The sequence below is a fragment of the Simochromis diagramma genome, unplaced genomic scaffold (genome assembly GCF_900408965.1).
Source record: "Simochromis diagramma unplaced genomic scaffold, fSimDia1.1 OVJJ01000419.1, whole genome shotgun sequence".
Taxonomy (NCBI): Eukaryota; Metazoa; Chordata; class Actinopteri; order Cichliformes; family Cichlidae; genus Simochromis; species Simochromis diagramma.
In genome coordinates this window covers 326,617-344,896 of record NW_024387244.1, presented here as the reverse complement: position 1 = coordinate 344,896, position 18,280 = coordinate 326,617, and the positions used below count along the sequence as shown (strand labels likewise).

The window sequence follows — 18,280 nt, the reverse complement described above, 5'->3', positions numbered from 1 at the left end:
TTAAATGGTTGGTTTTACACGCTAATGACTATGAAATGTAGACTGAACAGAAGTAGGTTTCTTACTGTCGTTCCATAGTTTGTCTAGTCTGAGAGCAACCCTGTCAACGCTTCTGGTGTACAGTAATGGATTTAATGACAGTGTATGAAAGGAAGGAAACGAATACACTGGAGAAAACACACTCATTACTTGTACACTGTGGCGTTTAAGATAACTGCTGCCTGGATACAGCAAACAACAAACTCTTATGGACTTTTTATATTCAACCAAATGCAGTTTGTGTGTTAAAGCAAAGTCTGAACACATGTTAAACTTATGGCACTGTGTTTATTTTACAGCTGTGGTGGTTAGCAAGCAGAGTATTACTGAAAACTGGAATCTGAATAATATTTTAAATTATGCGACCACAGTTGCTCCCAGACAGTAAGAACAGCGACTGACAAAACTGAATCAATAACGACAAATATTACAAAGTTACAAAATGTAACAAAACAGTTATAAATATCCCTGCAGATAACACAAGTTCAATTTATATGGTGGAAACTGAGGCGCCCTCTTACCAAACTGTAAAGCTTGTTATTTTCTCTGCAGAGGATGTGCACGATGAAGGGTGTGCACGGTGACGGATGTGCACGATGAAGGGTGTGCACGATGACGGGTGTACGACTACTGCCGCGTGACTGTTCATTAGATGGAGGAGCTGTACAGCCAGACGGCCACGGGCAGGAATCATTTCCTGTGTCGCTCAGTGGTGCATTTGGGTAATCTCAGTCTCTCGCTGAGCGTGCTCCTGTGATTGGCCAGCATGTCATGGAGTGGGTGGGATGTATTGTCTAGCATTGTCCTTATCTTGGACAACATCCGCCTCTCTGACACCACCTTAGCTCCGTCCCCTCAGCATTCCTGGCCGTGCAAATCAGTTTATTGAGTTTGTTGCCACCTGCGACACTTAACCTGCTGCCCCAGCATGCAACAGCGTAGAGCAGCGGTCCCCAACCCCCGGGCCTCGGACCGGTACCGGGCCGCGAGAGTTGAGGCTCAGGTGTGAAATGTATAGTTTTCAGGGTTTTTATCGGTTTTCAGCGTTATTTTGTTATCGTTTTTATCGTTTACTCGGTTTTCCTGGGTCTTTCACGTGTGTTATGAATAAATTTTCTTTTTTTCGGTACTGGTACTAGTTTTATTTTGTTGTATTTATCCGCGACACCTTAAAGGCCGGTCCATGAAAATATTGTCGGGCATAAACCGGTCCGTGGCGCAAAACAGGTTGGGGACCGCTGGCGTAGAGGATGACGCTGGCTAGACTACAGACTACTGAAGAGTATGCAGCTGATAAATGATGCTTTTGTATTGTTGCACGTACAGCACAACCTCCAAATTCTCCCTCCATTAAAAATACAGTCTTGCAGTGGCTTCATGGTTGTGGGTTTTTGTTGTTTTTGTCAGCATCTAATAATAAATAACAAACTTAAATAACTTCATATAAAGTTTGTCTTCACAAAGGCACCTTTTTAAAATGTTCAAGCTTTAAATATCATTGATCAAACACAGGAAAACCCAGACGAGAAAAAAAACAAAACAAAACAATTTTATTTAATTATGCAAACAATAAAAAAACTGACAAGTTACAAAATGAATCATACACTTTAGACACAAACAGATCAAAGTACAACAGAAAGTACTGCACTTTATGGCCACACTTTAAATTATGAAAGCAAATCTTATTTAAAGCTTATTATAAACGTGATGATTTTATACGTATGCAGGAGGACGACAGGGTCCTTCACAAACATAAATCTGTAATTACAGAAGAAATTTCAATGTTGAACCTTCACATCTTTACTGTGGGAAACAACACACGACGACTGATCCTGATGTGACCTCATTATTCAGTGAATGTAGAAAGTTTTTTCTTCTTCTTTGCTTTCAACTACACGTAGTTGGACTTTGGATCACTGGTGGGAAGCAGACGGCTGGAGCTTATGGACACCGAGGACATGGTCGCGCATCTCCGACAGCTCAGGAAAGCACCACCAGTCAGAGTGAGCAGTCCACCGGCCCAGCTCACAAACACGGCATTACCAAACTCAGATCTGCCGGAGAGAGCAAATAAACACTAACTTAGCGCGCTGCATGTTTGCTCACAGGGTTCATGTGTGACGATATGTGTCAGCTGTACCTGATTAGAGGAGGCGAATGATAAAAGTTCTGAAGAACAACTTTGACAAACCAGGAGGTGATGATGATGGTCAATAAACCTAATCACAGACAGCACATGATATTGTCCATCACTGCAGCCCATTGTTGTGAATACATTAGTCGTCTCTCCACTCATTTAATTTTGGTTTCATGTGTTAGTTTAGATCTGAACGCACCTGAGAGCATGAACATGATTCCCCCGATCATCGCTGTCACAGATTTGCTCTGCGAGGCACCGTCCATGAAGTGGGTGCACTTCATCCCCACTGTGGAGACGAGCATTGCCAGAGCAGAGAGGAAGAGGCTGAGTGGCAACGCTATCCTGGTTGCTTGAATCTCATCTAAAGGAAACAGAAGCACAAATATGGGAACGTTTGCTAAACTGTAAATGTAGATTATACATTAAATATCAGATTTAGAACATTTTTGCTTGCAAAAGCTCAACAAAAAGCTGGAAGTAATTCCACACAAACATTTTTACTTTGTCAAAAAGAGACATTTCTGACTAATTACAGCCCCTGTTGTAAGCTGGGGTGCAATCCAAACCTACCTGGCAGTTTGATAAAGGAATGGTAAATTTCACAGGTGGCTCTGTCTTGGACTCCACCACAGGACATCCATAAGCCCTCATAGGAGCGGTGCTTGCCCTGGACCAGCTTCTTCCAGTCCACCATAACAGTGGCGGCAGCAGTGGCAGCGACTCCGACCAGGGAGAGAAAAAATCCAAGCAGCTGTAATCCAGATGCGGCCATCTTATCCAGCAGAGGAGTTAATTTAATCGACGAGTCCTGAAACGTCTTTGGGAATGTCCAAATGATCTGAAATGCTGATGAGTGCCGCTGAAGTCAGTAGTCGCTCGTAGTTGCTCACAGTTATGCGTGAGCGCTGCTGCCTCCTGTTTTTAAAGTCCAAGATGCGTCACGCTCTAGATCCCTTTTTCCTCCTGCAGCCGTTGATGGGAAGAAAATGTTCCAGGAAGTCTTATCTTGCTAATTAACTAATGATGATAACATAGATTACACTGACATCCTAAGGAAAGACCGCCATAACATGTTTGAACAAATACGAAAAAGATTCCTCTTCTTTGGATGAGTCCTCCTGATGACCTCCATGAGTAGAAGTTTAATATTTAGCATTTAATATGTTTCTGCAAATCTGGCCTGATGATCAAACTGGGTCTCAAAGTGCACAGACACAAGAATGGATTTCAAGATCGGTGCAAATCTGATTTTTCTGCACGGTTTCACTTTGCATCAAACATGTGCTTCAGGTGTGGCGCATGCCTAGTGCATTTAACCTGCACCTATATGAGCCTGCAACAGGCTACGTGCAGGGAACTAAACTGTGAGCCCATCACACAACAATGACCTGATTATCTAACGGGTTTTAATATGTAATTATTGGATGCATCTTTGGGTTGATGTACGATACAAAACATACTTTAAACTTTAAGCTTTGCATGATTCAAACTGTGCTGAGATCTACATTTTTAAGTATAATTTTACAGTGAATGAAGAAAATAAGCAGAGTTACTGTAAGGCAGCACATCTCACACATGCAAACATTTGTTGAATTTATTCTGTAACTTCTGTGTTGCATGCTTCAACTGATAAACTATTGCACAAGCACAATTTACAATGCACAGTACTGTACGTTCTGAGTCCCACGAGATCCATTAAAGATGATCTTTGAACCAAACATTTGAACGTCAGCGTCCTCATTGTCATTCCTTTCCTCCATTTAACGCAGCAAGCTCGCGCTTACGTGAACAAACTCTTCATTTACTTCAGCAGTTACCAAATTATCTGACCATATTTGGTTCACAAGATGCCTGTTTGTTAACATTTGCATTGCCTGTTAGATTGGATCAGGGTCCAGCCTTTCCTGAAATAAGCACAAACATTTTGCAGCAATTAAAGTTACAGATCCCATCTGAATGTGCCACTTAACTTATTTATTATTCTTTTTTTCTTTCCAGCATTGTTAAGTTTGACTTGCAAGGTCTGCTTGAGTCAAATCTTATTCCCAAGGAAGTTTCTTTTGTTGTTGCCTGCAGGCAGAAGATGTTGGTGACAGCAGCAGGAAAGATGTTTTTGTGCCACATGACTTTTTACATTACTTATTTTTAACAAATGATTGCACCAAGAAGTCGACACAACGGTCCGCACAGTTTGACACTTTTTAACCTTTCTTTAACTCCACACTGTAGTCAGTCGAGTTTTGCTTGGAGCATCAAGCTGGAGATTTCATTGTTTTTACCATCTTTCAAAATCTGTCTTCGTGCTAACGATCCTGTACGCAGGCAGACCCTCCACTATGATAAAGTACACAGGACTGGTATTAGCTTTTTAACCTGTTTATAGCCTCGTACTGTTTTCTATTTTTTGGTGCCTCAGAGGTCAAACCAGATCATCAGGGCGCTCCATCATCACTGTGAATAATCTAATGTAGCACCCAACTCACGTAGCTCAAATTCAAATTTTATTTGTCACGTACACAGTCATACACAGTACGATATGCAGTGAAATGCTTAGACAACTGCTCGTGACCTAAAGAAAAAAAGAAAAGGCTATGAATAAGATAGGAAATAAATATGAAAATTAAAAAGGGTAAATTTAACTAGGAAGGAATAAAATAAAATGTAAAAATTAAAGTTAAAAATGAAATAACTGTACAACACAAATTAGAATGAAGTTATTTCATTTTTAACTTTAATTTTTATATTTTATTTTTTTTATAGCTCAACTCTCGGTTAAGGTGATGATGGTACTATGAGCGGGGCCCTGGGTACGTTACTTAATTTTACTGGTAAACAGCAGAAACAATTAACCAGTTTTAACCTTTGTACTTAGAAGTCTTGATATTGGCGGTGCCTCCACTCAGTGAAAATAATACGAGTTCTGTTTAATCTTCACTAAGAATCGTGAATTTATCTAACATGTTAACCCGTTGTTACTTTGTAGTAACCGTTACCACTTATAAACTCTGTAAATAATAATTATGACACAACACAAAACTTTAAATTCAAGATGTATTTAGTCAAAATAAAGTATGATTTAAATAAAAAAAATACAATATTCCAAGTTCTGAAGCGTTTCCTTACAATTCAATTGGATGTTTTCTCTTCACACTCACAGTCAATGTTTTAGAAAACACATTTATCCCACAATCCCTTTAAGTTCAGGTCAGATTTGTAACCTTTGCGAGCTCATGTACTGAAACCGTTGCAGGCCTGGTCGTTGCTCGGGCTCGTTGGGCCAGAAAACACACAAACGGCCGCTTCACTTGTTAAACAAGCAGAAAAACAAAACGCACGTGCTCAGGTCTACTCACAAATCCGTTGGGCTAAGTGCGAGGGCGAGCTGAGGGGCAGGCTCGCTTTGTGACCGGCAACGCTGCTGAGTACACTGGGACAAACCCACGGAAATCCTATGCACAGCAGAAGGGTCCAGAGGATTCCTCTCGGTCCACTGTGCGTTAGAGATTACTATTTAGTTCCATAGAGTAATCTGTAGCTTACTACTCGGCATACATAGCTATTACTGGCTCTAAAATGCTAACATGCTAACTCGCGATAACATCATACATTTTAAGTACTTCTACATTCTGTTTAAGCTCAATACTACATTCAGTACTCACTCATCACAGGGTAAACAGCGCATAACAGGAAGGTAAATGGCCTGTGAGCGCTTTACACATCCAGTCATCCACCCATCCACACACTGGTGATGGCAGCTACATTGTAGCCACAGCCACCCTGGGGCGCACTGACAGAGGCGAGGCTGCCGGACACTGGCGCCACCGGGCCCTCTGACCACCACCAGTAGGCAACGGGTGAAGTGTCTTGCCCAAGGACACAACGACCGAGACTGTCCAAGCCGGGGCTCGAACCGGCAACCGTCAAGGTTACAAGGCGAACTCCCAACTCTTGAGCCACGATCGCCGGTAGACTCTGCATCCACGGCTATTGTTTTTGACTATTCTCCCGTTAGCTCTCCAACCTCCTCCGGTAACGTGCAGCTGCCGACTCTCACCAGCTTAGTTAGTGTTTTTTTCTTTCGCCTCGCTTAGATCCCGCCTTCCTTACGTCTGATTGGACAATAGGTTTACATCACCCAATGGGATAGACGAAAATACAAGATTGACAAGCCAAAATGAACTCGTAAAACAACTTGCAGCAAATACAAAGTTTTCCTTGTTTCACATTAGATAACAAACCTTTGGTTTTCTTGTAACTTTTAACTCCGTGAACACTTAAATTATGATTGACTTCTATTTATTGTGATTTTAAACACGTTTTTAATGCATTTGAATTCTTTTTTTGTTTTTTAAACACATGTGAAATATTTACAATAAAGTCTTTACATGACAATGTTTATATCCGTTTAACCCGTAGGGTCTAAAATAGATATTTGAGACCAGGCTACACTAATAATCCTGGTAACAGATATGAATTTACCGTAAATCCTGGACTACAGAGCGCACCTGATTAAAAGCTGCATGCTCTAATTGTAGGAAGAAAATCAATTTTGTACTTGTACAGGCCGCACCGTATGCGTTTCACCTGTAATATGAGATATCTTCACAGAAATATTACACGTGAGGATTTTTAACGTTTAATTTAATCCGTAAGGTAACATAAACATGGTAACATAAACGTTATGGTAACATACAAAAATACATACTGCAAATGCTTTTTTTCCTCGAACAGCGCCTGTAACACGGCTACCTTTAAGTACACGTACGTATCAGTAACACACAAATTACGTTGCTTATGGTTTTTTACGGAACAGCGCACAAACAACATTACAACGTCTCTTAACAACCGATAAAAATATATACCGTATATATACACTACTTATCATTTTGATTGGTCTACTGTTACCAGGCAAAATGTTTTTGGCCGCATGAAAAAAATGCATTAGCCGCACGTCAGTATAAGCTGCAGTGTTCACAGTGTGTGGGGAAAGTAGCGGCTTATGACCCGAAAACTACGGTATTTGTGTTGATCAAACTGTAACACTAAAATGACATCACCTTGGTTAAGTAGGTTATGACATTTATAAAATAAAAAAATGACAAAGTGAAACAAAGATTTCATTCCAGGCTCGATTCAGTCCCTCCCTCCATGGAGAGCTGGGACGTCTGGCCCACGTCTGCCCTGACTGTGATGCACCTCTCAGGCAAAGAACTCACTGTGTGTGGATATTCAGATTGCTTATAATAAGCCTGCTTATTATGAATAAAAGTCATGCAGGTCTCAAAAAAGAAGGGAAACAAAGAGACACGTTAACATGATGGAAATGAAAAGCAAAACATTTCAATAATGAAAAAGTTTTTATGAATGAATAAAACAGCAAAAACAAGGATTAACAAATGAGTCTAATAAATAAGCAAAAGTAGAAAAAAAAGAGCTTCAACAAAACGTTCCCAGTGTGAAGCAGGAAGCTGCTGGGAGGCTGACCTCAGTGACGTTTTGGCAGGATGTGGCACCAAAAGCTTTTGAAAACAATAACTTTTTAAAGGGAACAGTTCTGTATTTTACAGGTGCAGATGAGCTTTGTTGTGTGTGTGTGTGTGTGTGTGTGTGTGTGTGTGTGTGTGTGTGTGTGTGTGTGTGTGTGTGTGGACACTTTCTATGTGTCTGTTTGGTTGATATTTATACTTTATTGGAATATGTTTCAATTGCCTTTAAGCAGCCGGAAGGAAAGTTCGTCCTTATGTGTGGATGAATTCATGTTTGGATTGCATCAGTAGATGGCGCTAAAACCACAGAGCTCACTCACCTGAAGAGAATATCCTCCTGAGAACAAGGACATTTCTGTCCTCTGTAGTGGAAATTTGTTTTTGGTCTATATCCAAGTCCTGATGCACTTAGCAGACGACATCCTGGGCTTACCACTGACATCTGGTGTGTTTGGGTGGTAAACAGGAAGAAAATCACACAAAAGTTAAATTCTTTGTTCCCGGATCCTCAGGGGGAAATATTGAGGAGCTCCATCTCTCCTGTCTGATCAGATGATGTTCTCAGTTCCACAGTTTAGTTTTCACTTCATATAGACAGATGTTTGTCTTTCTGACATTCAGTCCAATGAATTTAAATAACCAGCTGTAGACATGCCAGTAAGTGTTGAGGGGCACCAGTCATATAAGCTGCCATACACTGGTTGTGCATATGTGTGATATGTACATGACACAGCTGGAAAAACAAATGTTGGTGTGAGCATGTAAACATCAGTGATCTTCATCAGAGCACACCCTGAAACCTTTTATCACAGCATTAGCATCCACATGTTACCCTAATGACCCCTCTGCACAGAAACAGACACAGCACACCTGGGCAGTGACCTGTAGGAGCAGCTCGAGGTTTCTGAAAATCTGAAAGGGTTTGCTGGGTTTCAACGACTCATTAAGAAACTGAAGATTCACTTTTTCATGGGTTTACAAGTGTGGGGGTCCCACTCTGGGCAGGGACACAACTGGCCCAAAGATCCACTTTACCCACTATTAAATACTTGTTTGAAAACAAATAATTACAATAAAACTACTGAAGCTAAGTGAAACTGTATATAGCAGATGTACATGAAGGTCCTTCACCACAGCAGCTTCTGCTTATATGTCTGACCTACACACACACATGCATATATGTCCCTTATTTAAGAATCTCTGGGTTCCTACAAATGAAGAATCTCGATACATAATTACTAAAGTGTTCCTCGATCAGAGAACGCGTTTACGTAATGATTCATCAGTTAGATCAGATGTAATTATCTACAGATGACTCACTGAAAGAGGTTGGTAGCCTCGTTAATCACAAACAGGGACACGCAGCTCTGCAGGATTCGTGAGTGTTTATTTACGGTGCCCAGCTCACAGCTCCGCCCTGTTCTCCACCCTCCTCTGGGCCCCAGCAGCTACTCAAATAGGAAAGGAATGATGGAGGGTCATCTGTGAGGGCCACACCCAAACCCGCTGCTCCACCCCTCCCCTGCAGCTGCGCCACAAACCACACCTCGCCACAGTGCAGTTGTGAAACAGGAATGCTACACAATACAAATCCAACAAGGTGGCACCTCCAAAGTGGCCACAGAATTAGTCATATGATCAGTCAGCTCTGCTAGTGTTGAACAAGGGGCAGTTAAGGATTACTTATCGGTGTTCCTGTAGAGAAATTTGGGTGGAGGACATTTATTTATTTATTGGAGCAACGACAAGTAACAGCAAGCTGTCCAGTGCTGGATCCTCTATAGAATAAAACTATTTATCTGATTCAAATTGTTGTTCTCAGCAGTCGAGTTAGACATGAACAAACGAGCACGTAACATCAAATATCCATTAACTGCTTTGTTTTATCCCATTTTGCTTTGTCACAATCAGCATCGCAGCGGCACACAGTCGCTCCCAGACACGGCCTGCATCCACTCACGTCCACATCCGCTCTTTGTTATGTTTCGAGTGAAGAGTGAGCGAATTTCTCCCCACTGTGACTCAGAAACTCAGAAGCAAACGAACTCTCACCTGTGTTAATCTTCTCACTCTTGCTAATTATTTAATCGAACGAGGCATTCGCGTATCCATCTGCAGCCCAGTCTCATGACATGAACATGAACCAAACAGCTTCTGTTTTTGTGTATTTGCCTCCTGAAAATGCAGCTTATAGTCAAATCTCATCAGTTATCACTTACTTCCTAAACAATGGCAGTGCTTATCTTAAACCCACTAAATGCTGACTGAATGCAGCAAGTAGGGTTCTCTGAGAGCGACCTTGGCAACTCTTATATGGTCCTAATGGTCTGGAGTAATGGGCTTAATGACAGTATCTGTGAAAGGAAGGAAAGTATGACATCATTACTCGTACACGGCGGCGCTTAAGATAAGTACTGCCTGGTTACAGTAAACAAGTCTTATGAATGTTTATGCAGTTTTGTGCTGACATTATGGCGTCACATCTGACTGACAGCAGCTGATATCCACAGTGAACGATCCTTTGGTGCTGTGGGAACGGGACCGCTGGTCAGGTCTGAGCTCGCTTCTCCAGCCACATCACCTCGCCACAGTAACATAGCTTCACATTAGGATGATGTTTAAAAATGTATTTCAATGATCTGAGCCTTATCAGTTAATAATAATAATAATAAGAATCTTGGTTGGTGGTTATTATCTATCAAATCAATGATGTCTTTTTGTCTTTGTGAGTTTCTATAGATGATTTAACTGCATTAATGTTTCATATGTGTAGATGTTTTGTTGCACGTGTTTCTGTCTTTCAGTTCTGCTCACTTGCTTCTGATTTGTTGATTTCATGTAACCTGTCAGGTACTCTGCAGAAACTTAGCCTGTGTGGCTAATTAAAAACAGGAAAACACAGATTATAAAAAACAACATTATTTTATTTTTCTTCTCAAAATATACAAAATGTAGATACAAAATGTTATCTGATCAGGGGAAGCATCACAGACACAAATAAACACATAAAACACACACAAACAAATCCGTATATCGGAAAAGTATCGGAAATGACGCTGTCTCCACTTTACATGCGGCCACACTTCAAACTATTAAAAACTGTTTGTCTTCAGTGCTACTATGAAGAAACTCCACCTGACATGCTCACTTGTATATTTATCGATTTGTGGACTTTTTCAGACTTTAAACTTTGAACCCTGACATCTTTGCAGCAGGAGAAACCAGAGCTGTGGTGGCATTTAAACCCAGGACAAAGGAGATTCAAAGGAGTTTCTTCTGAGCGATCCTCACTCCGATCTCAAAGACCTCTCAGTGAATGAACGTATTCTTTAAATAATCCACAAAGGGGAAACCGGCTCCTTCTTCAGGTTCTTGTGGCCTTTTCAACTAGACGTAGTTGGACTTGGAGTGATTGGTAGAAAGAAAGTGGTTGGAGCTCATGGACACTGGAGGGTTTGTCCTCCAGCATCTCCGACAGCTCAGGAAAGCACCACCGGCCGCAGTGAGGAGTCCACCAACCCAGCTCACAAACACGGCATTACCAAACTCAGGTCTGCCAAAAAGAGCAGAGCAACATTAATGTAGCACACTGCGTGTTTATTTACAATGTGTATGCATACGTGTGTGTGTGTGTCTTGATGGCAGTACCTAAACAGCTTGTGTCCACTGTAAGAAAGAACCATGTTGACAAACCAGGAGGTGATGATGATGGTCAACACGCCTAATGAAAGAAAACATCTTTGATCATTGCAGCACTCATGGATCCTGACCCACCTGTTCACTACTGACCAATAACAGCCGCTCTCAGCTGCTAACTTCATTATGACTTCTGTCTTCAGTCTGAGCACAGGCTTTGGGACACACCTGAAAGCATGAACGTGATTCCTCCGATCATCGCTATCATGGATTTGCTCTTTGGCACACCGTCCATGAAGTGGGTGCACTTCATCCCCACTGTGGAGATGAGTACAGCCAGAGCAGAGAGGAGGAGGCTGACCGGCAGCACTGCCCTGGTAACCTGAATCTCAGCTGCAGCGAACAGAAGCACAAATATCGGTAAGAAATCGTAGCTTTATTACACCGGTGAGAGAAAGAGATTTGGTTTGTTCTCTGATGGCTCGGTGGCTAAAATCCAAAGAAGTAACTGTAACTACATTTACTTTACCCAAAAAGCAGCGTCTTGCTTTGAGATGATTGTAGGTGCGATGCAAACTTACTCGGCATTTTCAGGATGGACTGATAAATTTCACAGGTCATTCTGTCTTGAACACCAGCGCAGGACATCCATAAGCCCTCGTAGGAGCGGTGCTTGCCCTGGACCAGCTTCTTCCAGTCCACCATAACAGTGGCGGCAACAGTGGCAGCGACTCCGACCAGGGAGAGAAAAAAGCCGAGGAGCTGCAGTCCGGACGCGGCCATGTTATCCAGCAGATTAATAAGTCCTGAGACTTGTTGTGAGACGGAGAACAGTGATGAGCGGCCGCTGAAGTCAGTAGTTGCTGATTTAAAGGAGTCCCTCCCTCGTAGTTGCTCAGACCTTTGTGCGAGAGCGCTGCTGCCTCCTGTTTTTAAAGTGTAAGGGTGAGGCCCCCTTTTTCCTTCCGCAGCCTTTGATGGGAAGAACTTTTTCCTGGAAGTGGTATCGGGCTAATTAAGTGATGACTGGATACCACCGACTATTCTAAAGAAGAGTCGCTTCAACATCACGTGGCCTTTGCAGTTCTTTGCTTAGGCTCCTATCAAAATAAGCCAAATGGGAAATCAGTTCACGAGTTCTTTATTATCTTCTTTCAAATAATTCAGAAAGTCCCTTTTTAATAGTTCAGTTGTTTCTTTTTCAAACAAACAATAAAAAAGGTCTTTGGAAGACACCTCCTGATGTCTGTCTTAGCTTTTGAGCCTACAAATCTGCAGAAATGTAATATTAGCCTACATGATCCCCTAATTTGTTGTGATGATGATCACCTAATGTGTACCCTGCATGTGCCACTACTCTGGACATCAGGGCAGTGACTCTCTGATCCAGTTTAATCTACGCAGACACAGTTAGCGCCGTATGATCAGCCCTGAGCAGAACAGTCTGCAGGTCAGGTTGCTGGACGCAGTTTCTGAGCTGTCACGGATGAATTGGCCGATTAGTCATGTTGACAGGAAAAGCTTTGGCTAATTCTCATTGCAGCCGCTCAGAGAGTCACAATAGTGTTGTTTCTCTTTTTGGGCTTGTAACATGTATTTGCACTGAAAGCCTGCTAGCCTGTAATCACTGGATCGCCGGTGCTGGACTCATGTTTTGTAAGGATGTGACTTTCAGATGCTGCTGATCTCTGTTGAGACTTGTGATTTGTCCTCTACTTGTTTTTTAAGGGCACACCTCACCAAGCTGACATTTTGGCCGGTGTTCCCCTAAAAGCTCTTTGGGGATGTCAAACTGTTTCCTTTGACATTTTTTATAGATTTAACTAAAAACAGATAAATGATTTGTTTTCTTTAAAGACACGATACTAACTTAGAGGCACAATTGAAAATTGCTTGTTTGCTAAGTCGGGAGAAACTTTGCTCCAGATCACTTTAAGAAATTGCAAGAATGCGTCTTTGGCAGCCAAATATACAGGAATGAAGGATGTCTCAAGGTCTTTGCACAGCGCTGTTCTTGAGTCCCAAACATCCGTTAAAGAAGGTCTTTGAAGAAAACGCTGACTGTCAGCATCCTCATTGTGACTCTTCCTTTGTGATGCACAGCAGCAGGCTCGTGCTTACGTGAACAAACTCTTTATTTTTCCTTTGACAGTTACTAAATTATTCGAGCATATTTGGTTCACAGGATACGTGTTTGTAAACACGTCGCCTGCATTGCCTGCTAGATTGGCTCAGGCTCCGCCCTGTCCTGAAATATGGCTTCATCAAAACATTTTGCTGCAATTCAAGTCCCAGATTTCATCTGACTTTGCCTTAATTACATCACGTCTGTCCTTCCTTTAGCACTTGGGTTATTTATTAATTAACTTATTTAAAGTCTGCTTAGGTCATTGTTTATTTACAAGGAAATAAAGGTCACTGGGGGTCACGTTATGAGCCTGCAGGGAGCAGATGGTTGGTGACAATATCAGGAAACCCGCTTTTTTGTACCCGTCAAGTATCTGAATTGGCTTCAGCACAACACAGAAGCCTGAAGTGAAACTGTCTGATGAGAAGCCGGCTTCCTTCTATTCTCACAGCAAGTTGAAAGCGTATGCCAGCCTGAAGAATAATATGTCATCTTTCATCTAAGCACACGTTATTCCCACTATAATAATACTGTGTTTGTCAGCCTTACTCCATACATGTGGCGACCGATTCCCATACGAGCAGGGTTTAATAAGGAATGCAGTCTAAAGCTGCTGCTTTGTAACTGTGCAGTTAAATATGTGCCATTCAGCAACAGTAGCAGGTTCCAGTGTGTGCTGTGTGTGCAACAAGTGTCCCTAAAAGTAAGAAACGTGTAGGTCCATGCTTACTTGTCAGAAAAGCTCTGACTGTTTGGTGCACTGTCAGAAGACCTTCAGGAGTGTCCTGAGGTGCCTGTGCAGTTGGCAGCAGACCCTTTGAGTCCAGCTGGTTAAAGTTTAAAACATCCTGACATCAATGCGAAATCCCTGCATGGTCACAGGACTTTGCACAGATTCACTGAGTCTGAAAATAAGTGTTTGTGGCCAGATCTCTTTGCTCAAATGTAGCAGCTTCTGTGTTTCAGAGGTCTAATATGCATCTGTCACACTGGAAATTAAAGGCCAGCACAGAGTGTACTGAATGAAAAAAAAAGATTTATGAACTTATAAAGTCACAAGATAAACAATTTTTGGGATTTAGGTTTTATTGATCCAGCGAACACAAAGAAATCCTGGCTATGTCAGAGCCATGCCCCCATCCTCTGGTTTGTCTGGATCCTCCGCCATCATTTGTACAGTTTAAATATTTGCCCAATTCTAACTAAGGTGGTGCAAAATGTCTTGAAAAAGTTCAAACAGGAGCATCAAAGGCTGGAAAAGTAAGCAGCACTAAAAACAGACAATTAGGGGAACATTTGAATCCCAAAGAGCTTTGGGCTTCTGTAATGTTGTTTGGACCCTTCCTGAGAAGTTTTTGTGCTGGGATGTGACTCACTGTCCTGCGCTGTTGCCATGGGAACAGTGGTCTGTGACTTTGTTTGGGTATCATAACCTTTTTCCACGTGATTGTCAGTAACTAATGTTTCTCTGCAGAACGTTGCAGATCATCGTTTATTTTTGTGTTTGTGAAAATAGAGTAAACATCTGTTTCAATCAGCGCACCAGATCCAGCGGCTGGATTCAGACATCTGGACCCTGCAGTCGCTCATCTTTACTCCACTCAGTTTTCCAGCTTTCGTACCAGCACAGACTTTCAAGACTAACATGCTGCCTTCAGCCTCTGTTGGTTATGTAAATGTCTGCCAACACCCACACAGATGGGGCTGCAACTATTTGGAGAATTGTATTTTTTATTGACTCCTGCATCCGACTGGTTAACAAGCCTGGTTTAGCTGAGGCGATACGGTCTCTCAATCACACCACCACACAGTACTGACCCACACATACAGTTCTTACACACACACACTGGACATTCTGGACATTGTTTTCACTTCATCACTTAAATCACGCTGCTGTTATTGTGTATATATTTATTTATATTTCTTCATACATTCTTATATAGTTCTATATTGTGTATTTTGTTGTACAGTTATTTTATTTTCAACTTTAATTTATATATTTATCTTATTCTTCCCAGTTAAATTTACCCTTCATTCTAATTTGTGTTGTACAGTTATTTCATTTTTAACCTTAATTTATATTTTATTCCTTCCTAGTTAAATTTACCCTTTTCAATTTTTCATATTTATTTCCTATCTTATTCATAGCCTTTTCCTTTTTTGTTTTCTTTAGGTCACGAGCAGTTGTCCAAGCATTTCACTACATATCGTACTGTGTATGACTGTGTACGTGACAAATAAAATTTGAATTTGATTTGATTCAAAAACAGGCTCTGTGAGGACAGTGCAGGGTTGCAGAAAGCAGGAAAGCAGGACTATACAACTACGTATCAAAACTACAAAGAAACTAATTCAAAACTAACTTCTTCAGTCTCAGCTGACTGCAGGTTTCCCAACCCTTTAAACAGTGCATTTGCATAACAACTGAAATGACTGACTGCTTATTAATGATCAAGAAACTGACCTCAGGAAACAATGAGGGGATGCTAATAACTGAGAGGCTGCCATGTGGAGACATGTTTTATGCTCAGATGAGACAAAGACTGAGTTATTTGGCTCCAGGCTTAAAAAGTATGTTTGGAGGAGTAAAAGTGAGGCTTTCAAGCCTGAGAACACCGTACAAACTGTGGTGCAGCATCGTGCTCTGGGGCTGTTTTGCTGCCAGTAACGCTGGTGTTGCACAAAGTGGATGATGGAGGAGGACCAACTCCAAATTCAACTTCACCTCTAATCAACAGCTAGACGGCAGAAACTTGGGGACAACTGGGTGTTCCAATAGGACAATGGTCCCAAACACACATCGAAACTAGTGTTATGTTCTTGGAGTGAACGCAACAAGAAAAGTGACCTCCTACTCACACACACACCACCCAAGAGCAAAAACAGAGTACCTTCCAAAGTGCTATGCAGCCATTTACGTTGGCAGCGAGCAAACAAAAAGAATAACAAACAAAAGATCCCTGAAGGGCCCGAAGCTTCCCTGTGAAAACAACAACCAAAAGACAACTTTACCCAAACAGGAGAAAACTGACCCGTACCAGGCTGCTGCAATATAGACACAGTGACAGAGGTACACAAACGCTACTTTACAAATCTATTTACAACAGCAATGAACAAACCCACACACACATCAGCTTATACTCACTGATACCAATTTGATAAAAGGCTTTAGGCAAAGACCGTCTAAGTAACAACAATCAGACCCACAAGTGGTTTATTGAGTGAAGGCTCGGAGCATGGCTGTCATCTGGCGGTTAAATACTGCGTGATCAGCCAATTATCCAATCGCAGAGCAGGAATAATTCCACTCAGCCGGCACTGGACTCCAGTAAGACACATCCAGTGTCCACACCTGAGAGAGAGGAGAGAAAAAGCCCACAGCCATCCTCTGGTGGGAGGAGTCACACACACACATGGCCTACGTGATCTTGGGTCATAACACCAGTTTTTGGATAAAGCGGGCAAACTCAAGCTTCTGGAATGAAATTTAAACATTGTCTTTTCTCACTCTTACAGACGAGCTTTTCAACTTGAACAGTGATAAACAGTAACCTTTACAAAAGGTCGAGCTTACATAAAAGGCAAATAAAAATTCACTGTCACTGAGGGAAAAAAGCTCAATTTTATCACACAGCGACATTCCCTGGAATTACTTCCCAAACAAAGAAAGCAGCACTTATTTTGATTGTTATCGAATTCCAGCAGGCTGTGATTGTTTCCTCTAACAAGTAAAAGTGTTTGTTTGGATGGGAAAAGTCTCAGAAGCAGAAATGCTGTGTTTCACCGGCACACTTTAGGCTGTTTTTCTTGGGATAACAAAATCCTCTGAGATCAGTTCATAGTTTTCTGTTAATGACCTCATTTCCAGCACCTTGTTGTTGAGCAGTGTTGGGGCATTAGTGCTCTGTGTAACATGACAGTAAGTTTTTAAAGCTGCTATATCTTTTTTTAATTCAAATATATATCTAATACTTCTTTTACGCACCATTGTGTCTTTAATGCGATTCTTTATAATCTGATTTGCCGTTTGTGCCCGAGCTGGCCAAACCAGTTTACACTCTTGAGTTTTCTATTCTGTATCAAGCACACGGTGAGATGTGTGAGCCCAAAACGTGAAAAGCTGACAGGAGCATGCTTCAAAGTAAACTGGTGCAGTGAACAGAAAAGTCCCTGAACCCTGAGTGGACTAAACTGGACTAAACTGCCAGATTAAAGAGTTCAGTCGGTAATTAGCGCAGCTGATCAGAAATACTGCAGGCTTCGCTTCCCGTGAAAACGCAAAGCACCTGCCAAATATCAGTAAACATAGGTTATAACTTTTGATTTAATGGAAAGATTCAAGGATTTCCTTGCAAATACTGAATAATGCAGGCCTTTATCACACAAAGGGAGGAAGCGGGCATCTGGGAGGAGCTACGCTGTAAACTCGTTTCTGAGAAAAGCAGTGAGCCACCAACAACATGACAGCCAAATGTTTTCAACGTGAGCTGCTGGGAGAGAGGAGCAGGAACTGTGGGAGAAAGTTGAACTCGTTCCCTGATTCATTAAGAATGTGAAGTAGCAGTGCACTACAGGGGAATTCTTAAAGAAGCCAACACCTGTTCCAAGAAGATGGGTGACTAAACCAGCCTTTTTTCCACAGCCACAGTCAGACACATGAAGATCAGTGCCACGCTCAAAATCAGGCCACAGTATGTGAGTGAGACGCCATCTAGTGGCATCACTGAGCAAGACAAGGTGTAGGAGGCACCGAGAACACAGCGAGACTGAGGTTTACGGGTTTACAGGGGGACCCGGCAAAATCACCGGACATGTCCGTACGTATTTATGTATACCCCCACACACCGGAGC

The 18,280-nt window shown here is 41.9% G+C and overlaps 2 protein-coding genes and 1 long non-coding RNA gene across 3 annotated transcripts; all 3 read right to left on the bottom strand.

The window, feature by feature from the left end:
* Positions 1-1,567: 1,567 nt before the first annotated feature.
* LOC120747123 (claudin-7-like) lies at positions 1,568-3,064 on the bottom strand. The gene is made up of 4 exons (XM_040052775.1): positions 2,750-3,064; positions 2,376-2,540; positions 2,180-2,258; positions 1,568-2,093 (listed from the first exon to the last, which is right to left on the bottom strand). The coding sequence occupies exons 1-4, from the start codon at positions 2,949-2,951 to the stop codon at positions 1,931-1,933; spliced, it is 609 nt and encodes a 202-aa protein (XP_039908709.1). The 5' UTR covers positions 2,952-3,064; the 3' UTR covers positions 1,568-1,930.
* A 2,152-nt stretch (positions 3,065-5,216) lies between these two features.
* On the bottom strand, positions 5,217-5,981 carry LOC120747126. The gene is made up of 2 exons (XR_005699046.1): positions 5,839-5,981; positions 5,217-5,669 (listed from the first exon to the last, which is right to left on the bottom strand). It is a non-coding gene; the product is annotated as an uncharacterized LOC120747126 (long non-coding RNA).
* Positions 5,982-10,568: 4,587 nt separating this feature from the next.
* LOC120747124 (claudin-7-like) lies at positions 10,569-12,415 on the bottom strand. Its single transcript, XM_040052776.1, has 4 exons — positions 11,883-12,415; positions 11,530-11,694; positions 11,314-11,386; positions 10,569-11,218 (listed from the first exon to the last, which is right to left on the bottom strand). The coding sequence occupies exons 1-4, from the start codon at positions 12,082-12,084 to the stop codon at positions 11,053-11,055; spliced, it is 606 nt and encodes a 201-aa protein (XP_039908710.1). The 5' UTR covers positions 12,085-12,415; the 3' UTR covers positions 10,569-11,052.
* Between the last annotated feature and the right edge of the window lie 5,865 nt (positions 12,416-18,280).

What these genes read in the sequence shown, in the direction of transcription:
- LOC120747123 (XM_040052775.1), bottom strand. Translation starts at nt 2,951, where the DNA reads ATGGCCGCATCTGGATTACAGCTGCTTGGATTTTTTCTCTCCCTGGTC. An exon ending in AATCATGTTCATGCTCTCAG is followed by an intron (nt 2,259 to 2,375) that starts GTGCGTTCAGAT and finishes GTCTGTGATTAG; the next exon opens with GTTTATTGACCATCATCATC. An exon ending in CATTCGCCTCCTCTAATCAG is followed by an intron (nt 2,094 to 2,179) that starts GTACAGCTGACA and finishes TCTCTCCGGCAG; the next exon opens with ATCTGAGTTTGGTAATGCCG.
- LOC120747124 (XM_040052776.1), bottom strand. Translation starts at nt 12,084, where the DNA reads ATGGCCGCGTCCGGACTGCAGCTCCTCGGCTTTTTTCTCTCCCTGGTC. An exon ending in GTCCATCCTGAAAATGCCGA is followed by an intron (nt 11,695 to 11,882) that starts GTAAGTTTGCAT and finishes TGTTCGCTGCAG; the next exon opens with CTGAGATTCAGGTTACCAGG. An exon ending in AATCACGTTCATGCTTTCAG is followed by an intron (nt 11,387 to 11,529) that starts GTGTGTCCCAAA and finishes TTCTTTCATTAG; the next exon opens with GCGTGTTGACCATCATCATC.